Source organism: Macaca mulatta, chromosome 10, assembly GCF_049350105.2.
Source record: "Macaca mulatta isolate MMU2019108-1 chromosome 10, T2T-MMU8v2.0, whole genome shotgun sequence".
Lineage (NCBI taxonomy): Eukaryota > Metazoa > Chordata > Mammalia > Primates > Cercopithecidae > Macaca > Macaca mulatta.
In genome coordinates this window covers 117,147,574-117,169,311 of record NC_133415.1, presented here as the reverse complement: position 1 = coordinate 117,169,311, position 21,738 = coordinate 117,147,574, and the positions used below count along the sequence as shown (strand labels likewise).

Here is a 21,738-nt window from a genome sequence, read left to right as displayed (position 1 = left end):
GCGATCCTGTGAGTCAATACTCCTTAATCAACTCCCTTTCATATATATATCTATCCTATTAGTCCTGTCCCTCTGAAGAACCCTGACGAATACAGCAGGAAGGAAAATTCAGAGATCAGTAAAGACAGCATGAAATTATCTTAAAATATATAACTGTCAAAATAAAAAATTGGAAGGCAGAATGTAAAACACATCCCAACAAGCACATACAATAAAAAAGAAAGTATGGCCGGGCGCGGTGGCTCATGCCTGTAATCCCAGCACTTTGGGAGGCCGAGACGGACGGATCACGAGGTCAGGAGATCGAGACCATCCTGGCTAACACGGTGAAACCCCGTCTCTACTAAAAAAACAAACAAACAAAAAAACTAGCCGGGCGTAGTGGCGGGCACCTGTAGTCCCAGCTACTCGGGAGGCTGAGGCAGGAGAATGGAGAGAACCCGGGAGGCGGAGCTTGCAGTGAGCCGAGATCGCGCCACCGCACTCCAGCCTGGGCGACTGCGCAAGACTCCGTTTCAAAAAAAAAAAAAAGAAAGAAAAAAGAAAATATAAGCTCTTTGGGAGATTGGCCCCAGAATTTCAAGATCTAAATAACATTTGTGCTCTGAACAGATAACTGAAAACGAAAAAAAAAAATTTCTGCCCCTTAAAAAGTTGAACGTGGGAAAATTACGCCAAAAACATTAACTGCAATCTTCAAGGCCCTATTCTCTTATGTACTTGGAGCTAGCCACTTCTCCATTTGTCCATTCCAATTTCACATTTATTAATGAAAAATAATGCCTTCTCTACATCTACTGTGAATTTCACAGAATCAAGCAGTAATACAAATATTTGCTGAAAGTAAACACATGTTAATAACGAAAAAAGGTTCTTAAGATTTTTAAAAGAACATACTCAAGAATTGGAATCCCACACAGGATGCAGAAGCAATGCTAAGGATAAAATATCCTGACTACCTTTATTGACATGATTTGTGTTTACCAGCTCATTAAAATCTATGTTGCAAATTCCTTGGATTTTTCCCAAGTTCCACACTGGTAAAAAGTATTTTTACATACACATTTGATTCTTTCATTACAAACTTAATATCTATAAATTTGAAATTTGTTTTGCACAAGTCTATGACTATACTACTTTTCAAGACAAAAGTCACATATTAAAATACAAACTACTCAAAAGTAAATAGTTGTCAAGAATGTGGTTTACGAGATAGATCTTACAGACAATACAGACTATATTATGATTTATCTGTTTGAAAACAGAAAGTAGTGTATTATATTATATTGAATTCTGCTATAAGGTGCGCGGGAAACCTTACTTACAATCCTTTATTTTCATAAGGTAAACACCAAACTATTTCTCACATATATTACAACCATATTTTTTTAAACCAAATTCTGATTTAAAAATCACACACTGACAACACAGAAATACGAAATGCTAGGAAAAGTCTAGCATATGAGGGAAAAACATGTCTTATGCATTGTAATACAATTTTTTTTTTACAATCTAGCATAAAGGCATATGTGGTTTTTTAAAAAATGCAGTCCATATACAATTATAGAAAAAAACCTAGTCAAGCCACCTAATATAACCAATTTCACAGATACCACTCATTTAATATTATGTCCAAAAATTTCCAACTAACTGTCTACATGTTAGAATAATGCCCACAAGGATCTCCAAACTACAAAATATTAGCAAGTAAATGTAAATCATACGTTTCTCTTTGAAAGAATGAAGCTTGACTATGAGTTAAAAGGCAACAACTATGAACTAACTTTCTTTAAAATGACTTAAACTGGCCAATCTAGAGCAATACGTTTCCCAGCTATACATGCAAACTGGATTGTGTGGTAAAAATGACTCAGTTACTTAAAAAAGCAGAAAAGATCCAAAATAACCAGAGCTTAGCTAACGTGGCGAAACCACAGAGACACTGAAGCCCAGCAACTCCCAAGAAGCTGAGGATTAAGATTAACAATAAACTCTGGATACCGAATCCTATATCGACACTCTGAATTTATGTTTATTGTTAATAATTTATATTATTCTTTTCTTTGGGTAAAAAAAAAAAATGTTTTAAAAAGAACCAATGTTTTGGAATAAGCAATGTAACTCTGATCATTTTGCTATGTGACTACCAAAAACGCTGCTGTTCTTTTAGCCCTACCACTTGGTAAGATAGAAAGCTCTCCACACACAAGGCTCAGAGAAGGCTGATACCACAAGTCAGTGCGAGTTACACTGTTCTCATCAATGGAGCTACTAAAATACATACATTTGCTCTTACAAAAAAATTACAAAACTAACAAATCTCTTTTTCTCCAGAATTATAAAAGATAGAATCTATGAATCAGTACTCTAATGTGATCACAGAAAAATAGCAAACTGAAGTCAAAAAGCACAGGCTGTCCATCATAGAGTCCCCAGTCTAATTCCTTTCTACCTAGAGTCCCAGTCTATTTAACACTTTCTACCTGCTCTGAGGATGGAGGGTGTCAACACCTTAGAAAACCATGATGATCTTTAAAACTGGGTACAGAAGCATCCCTACGGTTACGGCACATGTAACTTCGCTTATTGCTCACACACAGAAAAAAATTCGCTTCCTTTTCCAGGATATTCTTTTAAAGGTATCAAAACATGTCATTAAAAAAAAAAAAAAAAACAAAACCCTCTTTGGAATTCTCCCGGAATTCCAGAAAGATTATTTGGCAGTTCATTCCTCCACCCCATCAAAATTTTTCCTTTGAAAAATTTCAACTGACAACTCACATAAGATTTAATTAACTTACTTAAAATAAGGGAGGGCTTCTCAATAATGTTTCCCCACTAGAAAACTAAGAAATTCAGTGATACTCAGTGCCAGTAACTAAGTGGCACGTATCATAAAAATTCAAACTTGGATGCAGGTGCGTCACACCCAGAAAAGATTTCATACATTTATAAGCTTGTGCTTTCACACTTTATAAGCAACACAGGTTAGTTTCCACTTTGGTTTTCATCTTTAGGGAGTAACGTGCATGTTGTATGAGGGACGGTCGTCAAACAGTCTCTCTTACACACACTTTAGTGTTTCATCAGAGCCGAAAAAGAAACAGCCTTCTCTTTTTCTCTATGAAGATTCTCTCCACTTTGGGAAAACAATCTTCTATGCAATGAAGGTCTTGTGGAATTACGTAAAGAAATCATACAACTGAATACAATTTTAGAGGCCAATCAGGAACTAGAAGAAGAAAACCATGATGTGGATGAGCCCAGCAGTTCCCTTCCCCGCAATGTCTGCCTCCAGGTTCAACAGCACATAGGCAGCACAAACTTCAGACTCAGCAATCTGCTCTTCCTCATTTCCCCCTTTCAAACAGGAGACTTATTTTTCTCTGTAATAAAGCAAGTAGTATTTCAGGGGATCTGGCAGAGGGAGGCTCAGGACCTTCTGGCGTAGGAAGTTCACTGGGGGGTCTGGCTTTGTTTGAGGCGGGGTCTTCTCTTCTTCCCTCCGTTCCTCTTCCAAGTCTTCACAGCTGTTGTCATCTGAGGGGTTGGAAATCCGACTGGCAAAGACTTCTTTGTCCAAAAAGACAATCGTTTCCATTCGACGGCGGCGAACTCTCCTTCGTTTAAACCTGGGGGTGTTCTTTAGTCCGTTTCCGTTTTTGCTCACAGTTTCCTGATGAATAACCTTTTTAATGGTGCCCCGGATGGCAATGCGAGCCAAGTCCTGGAGGCTGCGAACTGCCACTGGTGCTGCGGCACAAAAGAATGAGACACAGTCAAACTCATCTGAGCAACACGACCACAATGCCTACACATCTAAGACCCGTAACTTCATTTGAATTAACTTGCAAATTTATGAATATGTTGAAAGAATATGAGAGCAGGCTAAGCAAATGTCAATTAGTGCTCTGATTTACAATCATATGGTACTTTTCAAAAGACATTTTCAAATGCATCAGTTCTTAACTTTGAAAGGGAAAGGAAGCAATACTGCTTGGCTACATTAATCAGTGGTGGAACCAACACCTGGGTTACAGTTTGTTTTCCTGACAGCCTAGTTTCATTATTCCATTGTCTGCGCATTCATGTGTATATTAATACCCACCTACTAGTAATAGAGTGAATATGTCTCCAACAGCCTAGTTTCATTATTCTATTGTCTGCGTGTTCATGTGTATATTAATACCCACCTACTAGTAATAGAGTGAATATGTCTCCAACAGCCTAGTTTCATTATTCTATTGTCTGCGCGTTCATGTGTGTATTAATACCCACCTACTAGTAATAGAGTGAATATGTCTCCAACAGCCTAGTTTCATTATTCTATCGTCTGCGCGTTCATGTGTGTATTAATACCCACCTACTAGTAATAGAGTGAATATGTCTCCAACATTCTTGTTTTTGAGACAGAGTCTTACTCTGTCACCCAGGCTGGGGTGCAAGGGTGCGATCTCCACTCGCTGCAACCTCCGTCTCCTGGGTTCAAGTGATCCTCCCACCTCAACCTCCCCAGTAGCTGGGACTACAGGCACGTGCCACCATGCCCAGCTAATTTTTGTATTTTTAGTAGAGGCGAGGTTTCACCATGTTGGTCAGGCCGGTCTTGAACTCCTGACATCAAGTGATCCACCCGCCTCAGCCTCCCAAAGTGCTGAGATTACAGGCATGAGCCACCGTGCCCAGCCTAATATTCTTTTATCTACTAATATTTTCATAGCTATTCACACATTGAATATTTGTTCCATTTTTATTAAAGTACAGAAATGCAAATCCAAACATTTTTCAGAAAAAGCAAAAACTCTAAAGCACACCAAGGAGAAAGAACATTTGACAATTAAAGCTCACAATTTCATGCAGGCAATATTTCTCAAAGGGAAAATTACATTAAACTTATAGTTTAGTATTAATTATATATCATTAATAAAAGTAAATCAGCATCACTTTTCCCCTCCAGTACTCCACTTCTCCAAAGAACAACAGTCTGCATTACAGGGAGAGCTCTTGTGTTGTACACATTTATCACCAAAATCAGAAAGGCCTGCAGAGATTCTCTCCACTGTTCTTCGGAAACCCTCAAACAGGCTTGTGTCCCAGGTCCTTGGCAGTAAGTAGCACCTTCTCCCTTCAACCTTTCCTGTTTTTCTGACTCCACGGACAAGAGGTCCCTTCTCCTTTCTCCAGGACAGGCTCTGGCACTTCCTTTGTCTTCAATCCTGTCTCCTCACCAAACAACACGATCATGCCTCTTGCCCCATCTGTGACCCAGCTCCCTCTTCAAGTAGAGCCATCCTTCCTTCATCATCTCACATCCAGAAAGATTACTTCCAGAGCACTAGGATCTAGCTGTTGCCCCAAAAGGCTGAAACAACTCCTTCCGAGGCCCTCAGGGTCCCAGCCTTCAGCTCTGGCCTCTCCAGATCGCCAAGGTGTCGGCTTGGGATAAGGAACGTGGCTCACTGCTACCCTGGCCCAAGGCACAGCCGCTCCCTCTGACCTCCACAGCTCTTTTCTCTTGCAGGCTCTTCCTCTTCCATCCAGCCCAGTGATGCTCCCTAAGGTTCCAATTTCCACCATTTCCCCCTCTCAGTATGACTGCTAGTCCTTGGTTTTACATCCATTCTGTGGCTTTAAATAACAGAGGCCAGCCAATAGCTCCCAAGGTTCTAATCCAGTCCTGACCAGGATCCTGAGCCTCCCATAGACCCAGGTCTACAACAAACAATGAACACCTCACATGTCCTTCCTCAGAAGGACTGTATCATTGTATGTATCATTCAATCTTCTCCACTGTAGAAGCCAGTCTCTTAGTTTTCATCTTTATATCTCGCCTGGAAAATTTCAACAGCTTTCCACTGGTTCCTGCTTCCAATGTGACCTGTGTCCATTCAATCTGAAAGCTAACCCATCTACCCCACACCACACATATCTACACTCACATGATCCCACACCATGCATTTCCGTACTCATGTGACCCCACACCGCACATGCCCGCACTCACATGAACCCCACCGTGCACGCCCGAACTCATCCCACACCGCACACACCCGCACTCACACGACCCCACACCGTGCATGAACATTACCCCACACCGCACACAGCTGCACTCACGACCCCACATCACGCGTGCCCGCACTCAGACGACCCCACGCCGTGCATGCCCGCACTTACGTGACCCCACATCACGCGTACCCACTCACACCTCACACCGTGCACGCCCGCACTCATGACCCCACAGCACACGCCCACACTCACATGACCCCACAGCACACGCCTGCACCCATGACCCCACACCACGCACGCCCACACTCACAACCCCACATCACGTGTGCCCACTCACATGACCCAATACCATGCATGCCCGCACTCACACCCCACACCGTGCACACCTCAAGTCACGACCCCACACCGTGCACACCTCAAGTCACGACCCCACACCGTGAACGCCCACACTCACACAACCCCGCACCGCGCACGCCTGCACCCATGACCCCACACCGTGCACGCCCACTCACACAACCCTGCACCGTGCACGCCTGCACCCATGACCCAACACCATGCACGCCCACGCTCACGACCCCACACCATACATTCTCACACTCTCATCACCCCACACCATGCGTGCCCACACTCACACGACCCCACACCACGCACACCCACACACACGTGACCGCACACTGCAAATGTCCACACTCATGACCCCTCATTGTGCACGTCTACGCTCTGACCCCATATCATGCAGGTCTAAACTTACACACCCCACACCACGCATCTACACTCACATGATCCAGTATCACGTATGTCTAGACTCACAGAGTTTTCTATTCCACTGTCTTCACGAACATGACTTTACTAGTCTAGGAAACTCTGGCCCAGGAAAAGAAAAGTTGCAAATAACCCAATGGGTCACTTCAGAAACTCTAAAAGCATCACATTAATATTGATTATCTTACATTCTCTTCAAAACCATCTCCGCAAAACAAGCATCCAAACTGCCCACCACATTGTCATGATTCTTATCAGGCCAGATGAAGCCCTCACAGGGAAAGACTCATTTTGAACCAGACCCTCAAAAAGTCTCATAAATACCCCAAAGATGCCCTTGCCTTCCCAAACTCTGTTAAGGCTCTGGAAGCTGGTGACCTCCCAGCCAAGAGCAGCACTTACTTAAAAAGGTTATTCTGGTGAGATTTTCAGAGCATGCATTTGACAGATTCACCCTCCACCTGACCACCAGGCTTATCCAGGATCTTTTGCTTGAAGCATCTGATAGCTCTGCCCAGCCAACATGATAAACCCAATTCTAACCTACATACCAGTAGTTTCTCCCACCAGTCCCAACTCTGACTATACGGGGAACATGCATTTTGACTTCTGCCCCACCATTGCTGGCACTTTTCTCCACTTTCTCCTCTTTGGGGAATTGCTTTTTGCCCTTGAAGGCCGAGCACAAACATCATCCTCTGCCAAACCTTCCCTAATTACTCCAACCGTTTTGCATGTCCTATTGTTGCTCATTATCAAATTTCAAGAACCGTGTCTATTTCTTAGAACTTGTACTTAGTAGAGACCAAAGCAAAGTGTAATCATTTAATAGATGATTCCTAATAAACCAAAAAACTTTTCTGGAAGACATTTGCCAAAATGTATTGTCTCTGAGTGGTGGGACTATGCAAAACTTTTTCCTATTATTTGCATTTCCCTTCCTAAAATTTGCATTTTCCAAATTTTCTAAATGATCAGAGAGCATCCTGATAGTTTTATTTTAAATAAAATCAATTGGAACTCTCATTTCTGTGTGAGTTGTTTAAATTTTAAAACATCAGGAGGATTTGCTATCGTGCTGGCCCTGGTATCAGTTCCTTGCTCAGTTTGCATCCTCAACTAGTGAAACACAAAGGCTCGGCTGTGTAAGGTTCCACGGAAAGTCTCCTATCCACCCCAGCAGATTAGCTGGAATGTGTTCTCTGCCCTCGTCTACTCATGAGGCAGCAGGCGCTTGGTGCCCTGGGGAACAGATGCCCCATGACTCTGCAGGAGCCCTCTCGATGGCTCTCTCTGAAGACCTCACCCAGCGGAAGCGGCAAAGAGGCTCAGTCTCCCACGTGGCAAAATGAGCTCCCTTTTATGTGCGTCCTACGCTTTCAGTGGCGTGACCAGCAACAGCTCTTTGTAGATTTAAAAGACAGCTAAAATAACCTGAAATAGGCTAAAAATAGATTATAACTTTTTTAATGCCTGAAATTGCTTGTAGAATTTTAGTTTCAGCATGGGAGTGGTGCTTTTTAATATCAAAAGGTTCTTTGTAAGCTTTGTTTCCTTTTAAAATCTAACCAGACGAAAAAGATCTAAAAGATAAAATAAGTAAAGACTGGTATACTTACGTAACTGGACAAGTCTTGATTTTCCTGACTCTGAATGGCAGGGCTGGATCAGAGGAGCAAAAGAAACAGCAAGAATCTTTTTGGTTTCCCAAGCTGAAGGACCCGTGCGTGTTATCTTAGTCAACTATCCCAAAGACAAAATGAGAATATTCAAAAGATTTGGCTACTAAATAGCTCATATTTAATCATTCCTATACATACTACAAAAATACATAGATACGCTTACAATAAAATGAAATATCTTGACATATGGACCCCTAATGTGATGTGCCATGAAGTACATCTGTCTTATGAATATTCCTGCAAAAATGCTTAACCTGAATATATTCAGGCCCTAGGCCTAACTTCTGTTTACAGAAATTATATATTATAGAGAAACTAGTTATAGGATAGCAAGAGGAAACAATCACATAGAGAATGTGAGGATTCTTATAAGACAATGCTCTAGCACTCTCCAAAAAAGTCAACATTGAGGGTGAAAAGGGGGTCTGTTCTAAAGTATAAAGTAATTAAAGATATGTTAATAACCAACTGAATCCTGACCTGTTGTTACTGGGGGCGGGGGGAGGGAGCGGCGGGCGTAACTCCTGATAGGCACTGTAGTCACAGATACTGTTATATAGAATCCCTGTTACTTTTTTAAAAGCAAACTTGTCATCTCGGATGCCTGGGCAATTATCCTCATGCTTTGGAGACAAACACCGAAGTGTTTAAGTGAGCCTTGCCCTGATATCACCCCCACGAAAGCACCGGAATCTGGTGGCTTAACACACTCCAGTGTAGGTCATCAAAACATTTCTTTTGAATTCAAGTATTCAGAGCACCAGAGAACACAATTAGACATGACCCTCTGTGTGCTCTGTGTGGCTGGGTCAGTCTCCAAGTGGCCTACACAGGTCACAAAACTATTTTTGGTCAGTTCTTTCATGCTATGATTACATGCTGGCCTTTTCTAAAAATATCTAAGTCAGTAAATCCTCTAAAAACTAAGATTCTATGTCACAAATCTCATAACTTAAAGGATTAATAGCCATGTACTAAGTAAACATCAACAAACATTCTTATATAGCAGCAAAACATGTGTTTAAACATTTTTAAAAGAATGTCGTTATAATGAAAAACAAGTATTTCCATATAATCAATAAATGATGTATAAAACCGTAAATAAAACTATAAACCCCTATTTCATATTCTACATAAGCAGACGAAACATTGTAAAGACGTCCACAATCCTCAAACTAATCGAGATGATACAATTCCAGTAAAAAATCCAATGCATTTTTGTATAGCAACAAAGACCTGTAATTTCACTTGTATAAGCAAAGACATTTAAAACAATATTCTGCCAGGTGTGATGGCTCATGCCAACAACTCTGGAGGCTGAAGTGAGGCGACTGCTTGAGGCCAGGAGTTTGTGATCAGCCTGGGCAACACAGTGAGAGCCCGTCACTAAAAAAATAAAATTAGGCCAGGCGCAGTGGCTCAGACCTGTAATCCCAGCACTTTGGGAGGCCGACACGGGCGATCACGAGGTCAGGCGCTCCGAGACCAGCCTGACCAACATGGTGAAACCCTGTCTCTACTAAAAATGCAAAAATTAGCTGGGTGTGGCGGCGCGCACCTGTAATCCCAGCTACTCAGGAGGCTGAGGCAGGATAATCGCTTCAACCCAGGAGGCAGAGGTTGCACTGAGCTGAGATTGCGCCACTGCACTCCAGCCTGGGCAACACAGTGAGACTCTGTCTGTAATTAAATAAATTAATTTAATTAAATAAATTTAGCTGGGCATGGCAGCACGTGCCTACAGTGCCAGCTGCTTGGATGCTGAGGCAGAAGGTCACTTCAGCCCAGGAGTTTGAAGTTATAGTCAGCTATTAACTCCAGCCTGAATGACAGAGCAAGATCTCATCTCCAAATTTTTATTGAAACAATTAAAACCTCCTAATTTTTACTATTAGTGTTTTCCTAGTTCTTTGTGACTGGGAGACATTCTTCTTGGTGACCAATTCATGTCTGATTAATCTGTTCATTTATTATGAACTATTTTTCACAGTGAAACACAGTAACACAGACAAACATGCATGACCAAATAGCAAACTTGGACAAGACTCTCACTAAGTAAAGGATTCCTGTAAAGTGCATAACATCAAGGCATTTAACAATTAGACTAATGATGAGAATAGAATTACTCTAATAATGTTATATATAATTCTAATAACAGAACAATTATAACAGATTAACAATTAGAATTAAAACTCAGAACAGCTGGGGGGAAGGAGAAGGGGAAGGAAGAGGGAGGTGAGGAGGAAGGGACAGAACAAGGAAAAGGAAAGAGAGAGAGAAGGAAGGGGGAGAAAAAGGGTTTCATGTGTAGGCTCTGAAGTACCCACCTGAGTCAGGTTCTGGCCCCACCTAGGCTATGTGCATGACCTGGCATCTCCCTCACCTGTCCCTGCCTCTGTTTCCTCATTTATGAAATGCAGGAAATTGTTAAAAGAGTAAGTATACATAAACTGCCCAGAACAGACCTTGGCAAACAGTGTGCAAAAATGTCAGTTATGAAGGGAATCTGACCTTCTCTTCCAGTGGCATGACAAGGATCCCTCCCACTTTGAGAAGATTCTTCATGTATTCTTCATGTTCCTTCTGCACACCAGCCCCACAGTACACACGATCATACTGAGAACAATCCGGAGAAATCTCCAGGCAATTCCCAGTAACAAAGGAAGGTTCACAGAAGTCAAACCTGGAAGTAAAAAATGCTTCTTGCAACTAAAGGTATCACATTGCAACAAGTCTATACAGTAAACCTATGCTAACCACAGGTTAAAATCCCACAGCAATGTAACACGGTTTACAGAGCAAGGAGCTGGAAGGAAAGAATTACAAACGTCCAAGAATTACTTCCAAAAAGAATTATACTATATAACAAGAACTCTAGAAATGCCAAACAAAACAGTATGAAAGTGAGTATCAAAAGTATTATCCATATTTAACACAATCTCCAATCACTGTTGTCTGTGTCATCTTCCTATCATCTTATGTGAGATCTATTAACACAATGAGTGAGATGTGGGGGTGGTGAAACTGCACTTGGTGTTTCTAAAAATTTTAATCCCTAAAATAAGAACGTTAACGTCTTATTTTAAAATGGCAAAAGCTAGTTATATATACTGTTTAAAGAAAAATGCAACAATTTCATTTTAGGAAAAATTAGGTGGTAAAAAGTTGTCTTAAATAGGAAACATGAATACTGAGCAAATGAACATTTTCTGTTTTCTTCTATTCTTATATTGGTCAGAAATTACCTTATGTAGGTGTAACAGTTTGAAATACCCTAAAATCCTCAAAAACACAGAATATTTTTTAAAACTTAGAACGGGCACATAGGATCATCCTACCACAGTTTATTTACGTTTGCTACCACTTGAACACTAATAAGCTGATTTCTTTCTATCTGAGCAAAACTTTGTAAAATTATAATTCACATTATCTGAGCCAATGGATAGTATTTCATCTTACTTGTCAAAACTATCACTTGTTCTGATGAAGAAGTCCAGTTTCTGCTTTGCATATTCTATCACATCTGAGTGAAGTTCCACCCCATGGTTCACGCCAAAAGGACCTAAAACGTTTAAGAATAAGAAAACATGTAGAACCAGAGCAAGGGCTCCTGCTCATTTGTTTACTTCTACCAACTGTGACGCATCTGATTTAGCATCTGCAACTGCAGACACTCACCAAGTTTTGAAGTCTCATCACATTATCACGGCTCACCACATCATAAATACTTGGAGCCTGGGCTTCTCTGCTCTCAAACTTTTAAAGAATCATTTGAAAATGGAAACAAACCAAATGTTCAAGTCTTACTAATGAACTACAGAAGAAACATGTATTTGCAAGTGCAACTGACACAGGCCTCACCTGTTTGTCCAGAGGTAACATTTAAGACAATTCTGCTTTCCCTGAAAAGTTTCCCAAAACACTCAGATGTGTGCATTATAATATTCACAAAACAGGGTTCAATCATCATCATTAAGATAAAACTATGCTTCCGAGTCGCAATGAAACATTTTTTATATCAAAGGATATTTATCAGTAATTTGAAATAAAACTGAGAAATGTTACAAGTCCACTTAATGATGAAAGCCCTCCCTCCATATAAAACTGCCCCTACGTTAACTGAGAACACAGTATTGACACTCAATATGAGTCTCTCTGTTATGGGTCTCTCTGTTGAGTCTCTCTGTTGTGGGAATCCACTTACACGAAGGTAAAAATCAGGCAAAATTCATCTATACTGACAAAGGCAAAACCGTCATCACCTTTCTGGAAGGTGCAACACTGGGGACCTTTCTAGAAGGAGGAGGGGGCATGGGAGCCTTCTGGGGTGCTGATTCTAGTCTGTATCTTGCTCCGGGTGGAGTTTATATGGAGGTGGATGCACATGTAAAAGTCCATCAGAATTCACACTTCACACTTGTTCATTTACATGGGTAAGTTACACGTCAACTTTTTAAGTCTACATGTAAAAATCAATAGGGCACGTAGGACTTTACTTAGTAGACGCATCTACCACAGTGATCATGCAGCACTGGACCCTACAATCTCACAGAAATGCTGAGAAACAAGCAACCTTCTGTGCCTCCCACACCTTTGCACCATGCGGGCCCTCCTAGGACAAGAGTTACCAGCCCAGGAAAGGGCTTCCCTGGCCCCCATTTGGACAACTGTACCCGCTGCTCTTCTCTCTCAACAGATTTCACACACAGAGCTGCTGCTAAAACATTACCTCATCAAAATACACCCTACCTGAGAGTTCAACTTTTCACTATTTACAACATGAAATCCTGAATTACTCCGAATGTCAAGACCTTCTGACAACTCCCCGACTTCAATTCCCGACTCTGCCACTGTGCCAGAGACCAAAAATAGCTGCTTGATTTTTCCTACTCATCTTATTTTCACTGACCCCTCACCTTCACTATCAAGCACTTAATAAGCAGTTAATTCTAATAACAGATATGAGGTATGTGTCCTATTCCCAAGAAGCTTAACACCAAACAGTAGTAACACAAATATCTCAACCCACCTGCTTAATAAAAAGATGACTAGCAGGGGAAGGAGGACACAGGGTGGCGGGGGGGTGTCAGGAACACGGCACCTGGAACACGGCACTGGAACATGGCACTGAAGCCAGACCTGCAAGGCCTCCCCTGGCAGAGTCACTCCCAGGTATGCCCTGCTTCCTAATCACACAGCATTTTTTCAGGTAGGTGACTTATGCGTCACCATCTCTTAGTATCTACTGTATTCTCCCCTGGTTGATGACAAACGAAGGTAAGGACAGCCCTGAGCAAAGGGGAGAGGAGGCCACAGAGCAAGCACAGGAACATGGCTGACCCAGGATGCAGCTCAGACCACGTGAAAGGCAATGAAGGGTCACAGTAAAGAAATCTGTCAGATAAGAGAGCCACATTCACAGGCACTGGGAAGCCAATAAGCTTTCACTCTGGAGTGCTTTGCACAAAGTGCTGTTAAGGTTGAATAAGCTGCAGCATCTGGAGACGCAGCCAAGACATGCATCCATGACAGCAAACCCTGAAGTCACTTCCTCCAACTGCATCAAAGCAGCATGTCACATCCATTACAGCAGAAAACAGGCCTGCCTTCCTTCAGACGTCTCTTCTCCCAAAATCCAACGAAATTCCCAGTAAACAGGGGATTCAGAAAAGACAAGCAACAATATCAAGTTGGAAGGCCTTTTCTTATAACTTCTAGGGGATGTCAACTACAGCAAGGCCGTTTCAGGCTTACTTTCCTTTTTTCTTTTTGAGATGGAGGCTGCGGTGCAGTGGCACCTCTGTAACCTCACTGTGACCTCCGCCACCCAGGTTCAAGTGATTCTCCAGCCTCAGCCTCCTGGTTAGCGGGATTATAGGTGCGCACCACCACACCCAGCTAATTTTTTATACTTTTGGTAGAGATAGGGTTTCACCATGTTGGCCAGGTTGGTCTCAAACTCGACCTCAAGCGATCTGCCTGCCTCAGCCTCCCAAAGTGCTGGTATTACAGGCGTGAGCCACCACGCCTGGCCATTTCAGGCTTACTTTAAGTCATCTTTTCCTAAGCATTTTGGCTCTTTTCAACAGCATTTCTAATCTAGTCAGCTAGAGCACCTATTTCTCCCCAAGGTTCTACCTTAGCTATAGCTCCAATTTTTCAGCTACATTGGAGGAAATCACAATTCCCAAATTCAAAAATGATAAATAACCTGGGCACCGTGTTCTCTTCTCAAAGCACAAGGATCACAACAGTTTCCATCGAAGAGAAGTTAAAGTCAAAAAGCATTATAAAAATCTACACATTTTTACACCTGAAGGTAGCAATCTATAGCCTAAAGTCAAAATAATCGGTCTCAAAACTTCACCAAATTCCAATTTATACAGACTTAGAAAAAAAAAACAAAATTCTCATTCCATATCCACAAAATTCAATTAGAGACGAGGTCCCGCTCTGTCACCCAGGCTGGAGTGTAGTGGCGCAATCATAGCTCACTGCAGTCTTAAACTCCTGGGTTCAAGTGATCCTCCAGCCTTGGCCTCCCAAAGGGCTGGGATTACAGGCATGAACCACCAAGTCAAGCCACATTCTTGATGTTTCTTTCACAACCATATACAGCCCATCCGTAAATCCTGTCAGTTCTAACAGGATTTAGAAAAAATACAGACTCCAGCTTCTCTGCACTGGTTTCATCCAGTGTCTTAGCCAGCATGCCTCAGCAGCCTGGCCCTGCTTCCTGTTTAGAGCAAGGTTTTACAGTAGAGATCAGCTCCTACCACTCCTCTGGCAAAACCCTTCCACCTTACTGAGTTAAAAAGATGCCTTCCCCGCCCCCCCGTAGCATTTTGCACCAAGTGATGTTTTTCCTTAGTTATCTGTTTCTTAGTTATCTGGCCAGGCATGGTGGCTCATGCCTGTAATCCCAGCACTTTGGGAGGCTGAGGAAGGTGGAGAGCTGGCGCCCAGGAGTTTGAGACCAGCCTGGGAAACACGGCGAGACCCCGTCTCTAAAAAAAATTTAAAAATTAGCCAGGCATGGTGGTGCACGCCAAGACCCCATCTCCACAAAAAAGTTTTAAAAATTAGCCAGGTGTGGTGGTGCACGCCTGTGGCCCCAGGTACTCAGGAAGACTGCTAGAGCCCAGGAGGTCAAGGCTGTAGTGGGCCGTGTTTGTGTCACGGCACTCCAGCCTAGGCGATGGAGCATGATTCTGTCAAAAAAAAAAACAAAACAAAAAAAACAAAAAAAAACTGCTTAGAAGTACTCCGAAAGGACTTTAAAGTTAATTACCATCGATTCAGAAAAGGAGTGCCAACGAAGACTGAGTGATAAAATTAAATCAAGAAATCACAGCGGGGTCAAGATTTACACAACTGTCTTTGTCCTCCACTGTCCAGAGGGCAGGTGCACAGTACAGGCTGTGGCAGTACAGGCAGAGGGGACAGAGAACAGGAGAGGTCCCCCTGGAGAACCTGGGGCCATGAGATGCATGCAGGCCTTCCTCCCTCATCCCTCCATCCACCACCCAGTGATATGTCAACGTCAGATAACTACTGGGAAGGCTGGGGTCTCGACCCAGGCGGGCCATTAGCAGACTACATTTTCTGTCAAAGGAGACGCCTCCTTCCCTGAGACAGATGAGTTTTCAGACTCTCCTTCCACACTTACCTAGAATGAGGCCCACCATGGAGCTCAGGTACCCAGTGCCACTGCCCAGGTTCAGAAATGAGAGTCCAGGCTGCAGATCTAAGGCTTCCATCACCTCTGAATAGATGCATGGGGCTGAGAGGTGAATGTTTCCATGCTTCCATGCCAAGTCTTTATAAGCATTTTCTTTAAATTCTTCAAGATAATAGTCTGCACGATCGATAGCTCGGAAAGCCTGCTCTACCAGCTCAGTCCGGATATACTGTGCTTCTTTCAAATTATCTATCAGCTCATCATTGTCTTCACCAGCACTCACAGCACCGCCCATGTTCAAGATTACACTTAGGCAATACTATAATTAAAAATTTTTAAAAAGAGTGGTTTATGTTAAAAGTAAGAGCAGAACAATAAAAGTTCTAAACAGATACCACTTTCGAATTCTGAATTCTGAAAATAATAGACTATCTTTTGTCAACACCCACCTCATCCCCCGCCCCACCCAGAGATGCTAGATTTAGAAGGAAAAAAAAATCCCAGTTCCACTGGAAATTCAGGTAAACAACACCACTAAAAATTATTTGAGATTTATTTGAAATTCAAATTTAGGCCGGGTGCGGTGGCTCATGACTGTAATCCCAGCACTTTGGGAGGCTGAGGTGAGCGGATCACCTGAGGTCAGGAGTTCGAGAACAGTGTGGCCAACATGGTAAAACCCCGTCTCTACTAAAAATACAAAAATTAGCCAGGCGTGCTAGTGGATGCCTGTAATCCCAGCTACTTGCAAGGCTGAGAGAGGAGAAAAGCTTGAACCTGGGAGGCAGAGGCTGCAGTGAGCACAGCTCATGCCACTGCACTCCAGCTTGGGCAATAGAGCAAGACTCTCTCTGTCTCAAAAAAAAAAAGAGAAAAGAAAAAAGAAAAAAAATTTAGGTGGTGTCCTATATTACATCTGGGAACTCTACATCCCCAACATAACACAAAAATACCCACCCAAGTCAAGCAATCCATTTGACCTGTTGATCTGGATATTTTGATGTTCAAATTTTAGACAAAAAAAGCAAGAAAACACTCTTCCCAAATTGAACACACTGTGACAAACACCTTCTCCTAACAAATGCAAAATCAACTTCCTGGCTAAAGTTTAAGTGTAGGAAGGGCTGCTACCAGAACTTCCTACAGCCTCTTCTTAATTGCATGATATGCAGCTTTCCCAACTCTTTAAAAATAACAACTACTTGTCTTACCTTCTCCCAAGCTGCCTTCAAGAAGAAAAAGCGCAGAATGTGTCACCTCTGAGCCTAACTATTAAAATACAGTGTAGCTTCATCTAATTCACAAGAAAACACTCTTCCATATGGAGAAGTCTTACTCTTCTTAAAACTACAAAAATATCCTTTCCAATTTTATACTTACCCCATGTAACTTTTTCAAAGTAACTGCTTTAACTTCACATAAAATGGTAATGCTTTACAAAACACCAGATACAAAGTGTTGGGGGAAAAGACCACCAGACCTCATGAAGACATTTTCTGAAATGAACACAATCTTTTTAACAACCTGTTATAATTATGATGAAGTTTATACTTGCTTTCCTCCTCACATTCCTCTGGATTTCTAACAGCAGAACGAGGATGGTTAAGAAATACTGCAGGGTGGCGAGGGGCCGGGGGCAGATTTCATACACACCCACGTACACAACAGGCGACAGTGGTGGGAGAGGTTTTCCCAGGAATGAAAATAATCACGTAGTTCCTTACAAGTGAACAAAAAGGGTGAAGGCTATGGCTTAACACAAATTCTCTTCTATTTTTATGGTGGAATACTCAAACTTCATACTCAAGATTTTAGAGCTGAATATTACGTTTTGCAAATCAATAGGATGGTACAGTCATTAAATTTTCACACCCTTTTTGAATTTTTTGAATTGTTTCAGAGCCCTTGTTAGATTACGGTCCACAGCCAGTTGACTTAGACTTAGATGGAATTAAGTCCTAATGAGGTCAAGTTTATTCCTGGATAAGCCACTTAGCTCTGTGGCTGCACCCCTAGCCTGGCACAGTCATCTTAAAATTTAGGTCAGTGGTTAAAAGCGGAATCATGTGTTTGGATGCTTAAGGTTCTATTTAGGAAACGAGCTGGAAATCACATACTCTCCTCAGTCAAAGCCACCTCCTCACCCAGAAGCCTGTATATAATGTTCTGACATTCTGTCTCAATGCCACATCTTTAGAAGGCAACCTCAAACTGTATGTTGGATAGGTTTCATTTTCCATTAAGTAACTATCACTTATTTTGAACTCTGTCCTTAACTGGAAAGTTCGGACAGCTTTTTAGTAAAAACAAGCACCCTTTTCCAGGTACCACCTGCCAGTCATGGCCTCATTTACACTTCACAACATTAAGGAGCAAATTGGAGCTGGCCAGTTAATTTGTTCATGATCACGTCAGCCAATTTGTGAGGAGGGGGCTGAATTCAAACCCAGGACTGTATGGCAACAGGCCTGTGTTTTTAATACCACACCAATGCAGCTTTTAAAAATACTCAAGACAGCAACGTTCTTTACCACACAACACACCAGTCACCTTTTGACTATGGGGCAACCCCATCTATATCTATTGCCATTGGTAGGATCCATGTGAATAGCTGTAGGGTCTGACATTTATTACCATCTTTGTCTGGTAATCTAACACTCCCTTACGCTGGAAACCATCGCTGTTTACAACAGACTGTGGATGTGATCAGTCATGATGTCACCAAAAACACTGACAACTAAGCTCTTTGCCAAACCAAATCCTATCATTTTCACCTAGATTCTACAATCTAGTCAAATCCAAGTTTTCAAAGTGTAGAATCATTTTTAGAATGCTGCACTCGATGATACTGTGCACATTATCTGCTGTAATTAATCCTTACTATAATTCACTACTCTGTAGTAACTAGCAACAGTCCATGACAACCTGGCTGCTCCTTACAATGCCAACTGCCAGGGCACATGAGGGACACTTGCTGGGTGGTGACAGGCAGGGGAAGGTCTCCGAACTGACACCTGAGGAGGTTGTGATTGTGGCTGTGTCAACACAAGTATGAAGCATGGTAATGGAGTTTTGGGAGAAGACCACACTCCAACATGGATGTCACTTCTTAAGGGTAATATGGACACAGTAATTCATTGTGGAAGATGAGTGGGAAAAAGGACCCAAAGCCACATCTCCTTTGGGCAGAATGATCAAACAAACACACAGATTTCTCACCTTGAAAACCAGAACTCTTACAAGGAATGCAAAGGGACTTTTTTCAAATACAGATGGTCTCCGACTTAGGATGGTTCGACTTCAGGTTTAACGACGTGTTTACTGGGATGCGACCCCATCACAAGTCGAGGAGCATTTGTACCTGAAAGGCTGTCACATGCACACTATAAATGGGCCTAACAAAAGCCAGACCAGTGGTACATGCTGGAGACAATGCCTACTAAACACATAGAGAAGCTTTCTAACAAATGAAGTTGCCATGAATGAAAGGAGCTCTTGACAACCCCAGCGGAGTTCCACCGGAGGTACGAGCTGGGGTGGGACAGGGAGAAAGGCCCTGGACCCATCACCTCTGAGGTCTCCTCTCATCACCTGAGTGTAAGGCTCTATTTCCCCCAAGCACGGCCACAACAATTTCTGAGTTGCTTATAGGCACCTCAACATCACTCATTCTTGAATGACATTCTATCAAATGCCCACATCGGAGCTGTTTAGCCATTCCCTTGAGAAGAAAATGAGAACTAATCTAGGCACACGAGTAAAGAGGGGGTGGATAAAGAGGGCGTGGATATTCAGGTGACTTATTTGAGGTGCACGCTGGAGCAAACATTCATTTGGGAGACACAACCCTCTCACAAAAACAAAAGGCACGAAGCTCAGACAAGTTCTTCCTCCAACTAACAAAGATCTCTTTCGATGCGTGAAGGGAAGTCCCAGAGCTCTGCTCCAATTCTTACTATCTCCAAGGCACGGGGCGGGGGGGACAACTTTTTAAAAAAAATTGTCATCTTCTGAAAGGGTCCAAGGTAGACTTTGTTCTAAACCTTAGTTCTTGGCTTGCCTTGGAATTGCAAACGCTGCCCACTTGGGAAATCAAGGACAAGCTGCAGGTCTGGACTAACCAGACCCAAGAGTGTGAGTGAGCAACGGGCACCGGGAGAGACCGAAGGGAAACCGCGAGCGCTCGGAGAAACGCGGGGCGCCCTGGGGGCCGCTGGAGGGAAGCGAGGGTGCCCGAGGTGGGGAGAAGCGAGGCCCCCAGAGGAGCGCTCCGGGCGCAGGGGTGCCGGGGGTGGGGGAGGAGGAGGGAAGGGGCCGAGGGGACACACCGCCCGCTCGCCGCAGGCCGGACCGAGGGGGGGGACGGCGGCGGCGGCGGCGGCGGCGGCTCTACCTCCAGGCTCGGCCGGCCGACGGGTTCGGACCGCCTGAGCTGCGACCTGCAGCTCCTCGGGCGCGTCCCTCGTGCGTCCGCTGCCCGGCAGCGCCGCTCCAACCTCGGCCGCCGTAAACATCCGCCGCCGCCGCCGCCGCCGCCTCTGCGCCTGCGCACAACGGCCTGACTGCGCATGCGCCGCGGGCCTGGAACTTAAAGGGGTGATGGCGACGCAGGGAGGGCCCCACTCCCGTGGGCTGCCCGCGTCCGCCCGCCCCACTGAGCCCTAGGCCGGGTCCGAGTCTCGTGGGCGCGCCGTCCGCGCAGTGCTCAGCCAGGACGGACCCCGCACAGGCTGCCTGAGAAGCGCTCCCTGAGGGTCACCTGAGACGCCCTTGCTGACCCACGGCTGGGGGCGTTTCGCATCTCCAGGGTGCCCTGCGGCGGCTGACTCGGGGCCGGCGCTGCCCTCGGGCGGCCTCCCAGCACCAAGCACAGCCGCCCTGGGACCCCCGCCCTGCCACCCGGCCCTGGGGCCCTCCTACCCAGCCGGCTTTGTGAAATCAGCTGTGAAAGGAAAATATCCTGAGCCCCCAAGATCACTAAGGAAAACTCCAGCAGGAAACTGCTTAGGGCAAACCTGCTTCCCATTCCATTCAAAGTCACTCCTCTCTCTGCTCACTGAGATAGATGTGTATCTGATTTGCCTCCTTTGGAAAGGCAAATCAGAAACTCAAAAGAACGTAACGGTTTGTGTCTCACCTAACCGTGACCTGGACGCTCCCTCCCCGCTTGGAGTCTTCCTGCCTTTGCTTCAAGTCCCGCCTTTCCAGACCGAAGCAATGTACTTCTTACATGTATTGACTGATGTGTCGTGTCTCCCTAAATGTATAAAACCAAGCTGTGCCCCGACCACGTTGGGCACAGGTCGCCAGGCCTTCTGAGGCTGTGTCACGGGCGCGTCCTCAACCTTGGCAAAATAAACTTTCTAAATTAACTGAGACCTGTCTCTCATTTTCAGGGTTCACACAGCCCATTGCCCAAACTTCGCGTGGGGCTTTGCAGATGGGCTTTAGCTGCGGAACCTTTTCTTCAAGTACAGCCATGCAAACCACCCCATATGTGCAGCAAGTGCCAGCGTCGCTGCTGCGGATGAGTGGGCCTGGGTCTCCCGTCCCCGCCTCCCTCCTGCGCCGCATTCCTACCCAGACCCTGGAGCTCCACTTAGGAGCAGA

The 21,738-nt window shown here is 44.0% G+C and overlaps 1 protein-coding gene across 3 annotated transcripts; it reads right to left on the bottom strand.

Moving 5' to 3' along the window:
* Positions 1–922: 922 nt before the first annotated feature.
* Positions 923–20,644, bottom strand: PCMTD2 (protein-L-isoaspartate (D-aspartate) O-methyltransferase domain containing 2). Of its 3 annotated transcripts, none has more exons than XM_028827114.2 (6): positions 20,457–20,627; positions 16,117–16,447; positions 11,907–12,009; positions 10,959–11,130; positions 8,385–8,508; positions 923–3,753 (listed from the first exon to the last, which is right to left on the bottom strand). In XM_028827114.2, exons 2-6 carry the CDS (start codon positions 16,421–16,423, stop codon positions 3,377–3,379), a joined length of 1,083 nt encoding a protein of 360 aa, XP_028682947.1. In that variant the 5' UTR covers positions 16,424–16,447; positions 20,457–20,627; the 3' UTR covers positions 923–3,376.
* Positions 20,645–21,738: the final 1,094 nt, after the last annotated feature.

What these genes read in the sequence shown, in the direction of transcription:
- PCMTD2 (XM_028827114.2), bottom strand. Translation starts at nt 16,423, where the DNA reads ATGGGCGGTGCTGTGAGTGCTGGTGAAGACAATGATGAGCTGATAGAT. An exon ending in CATGGTGGGCCTCATTCTAG is followed by an intron (nt 12,010 to 16,116) that starts GTAAGTGTGGAA and finishes TAAACGTTTTAG; the next exon opens with GTCCTTTTGGCGTGAACCAT. An exon ending in ATCAAGACTTGTCCAGTTAC is followed by an intron (nt 3,754 to 8,384) that starts GTAAGTATACCA and finishes TTTGTGCCGCAG; the next exon opens with CACCAGTGGCAGTTCGCAGC.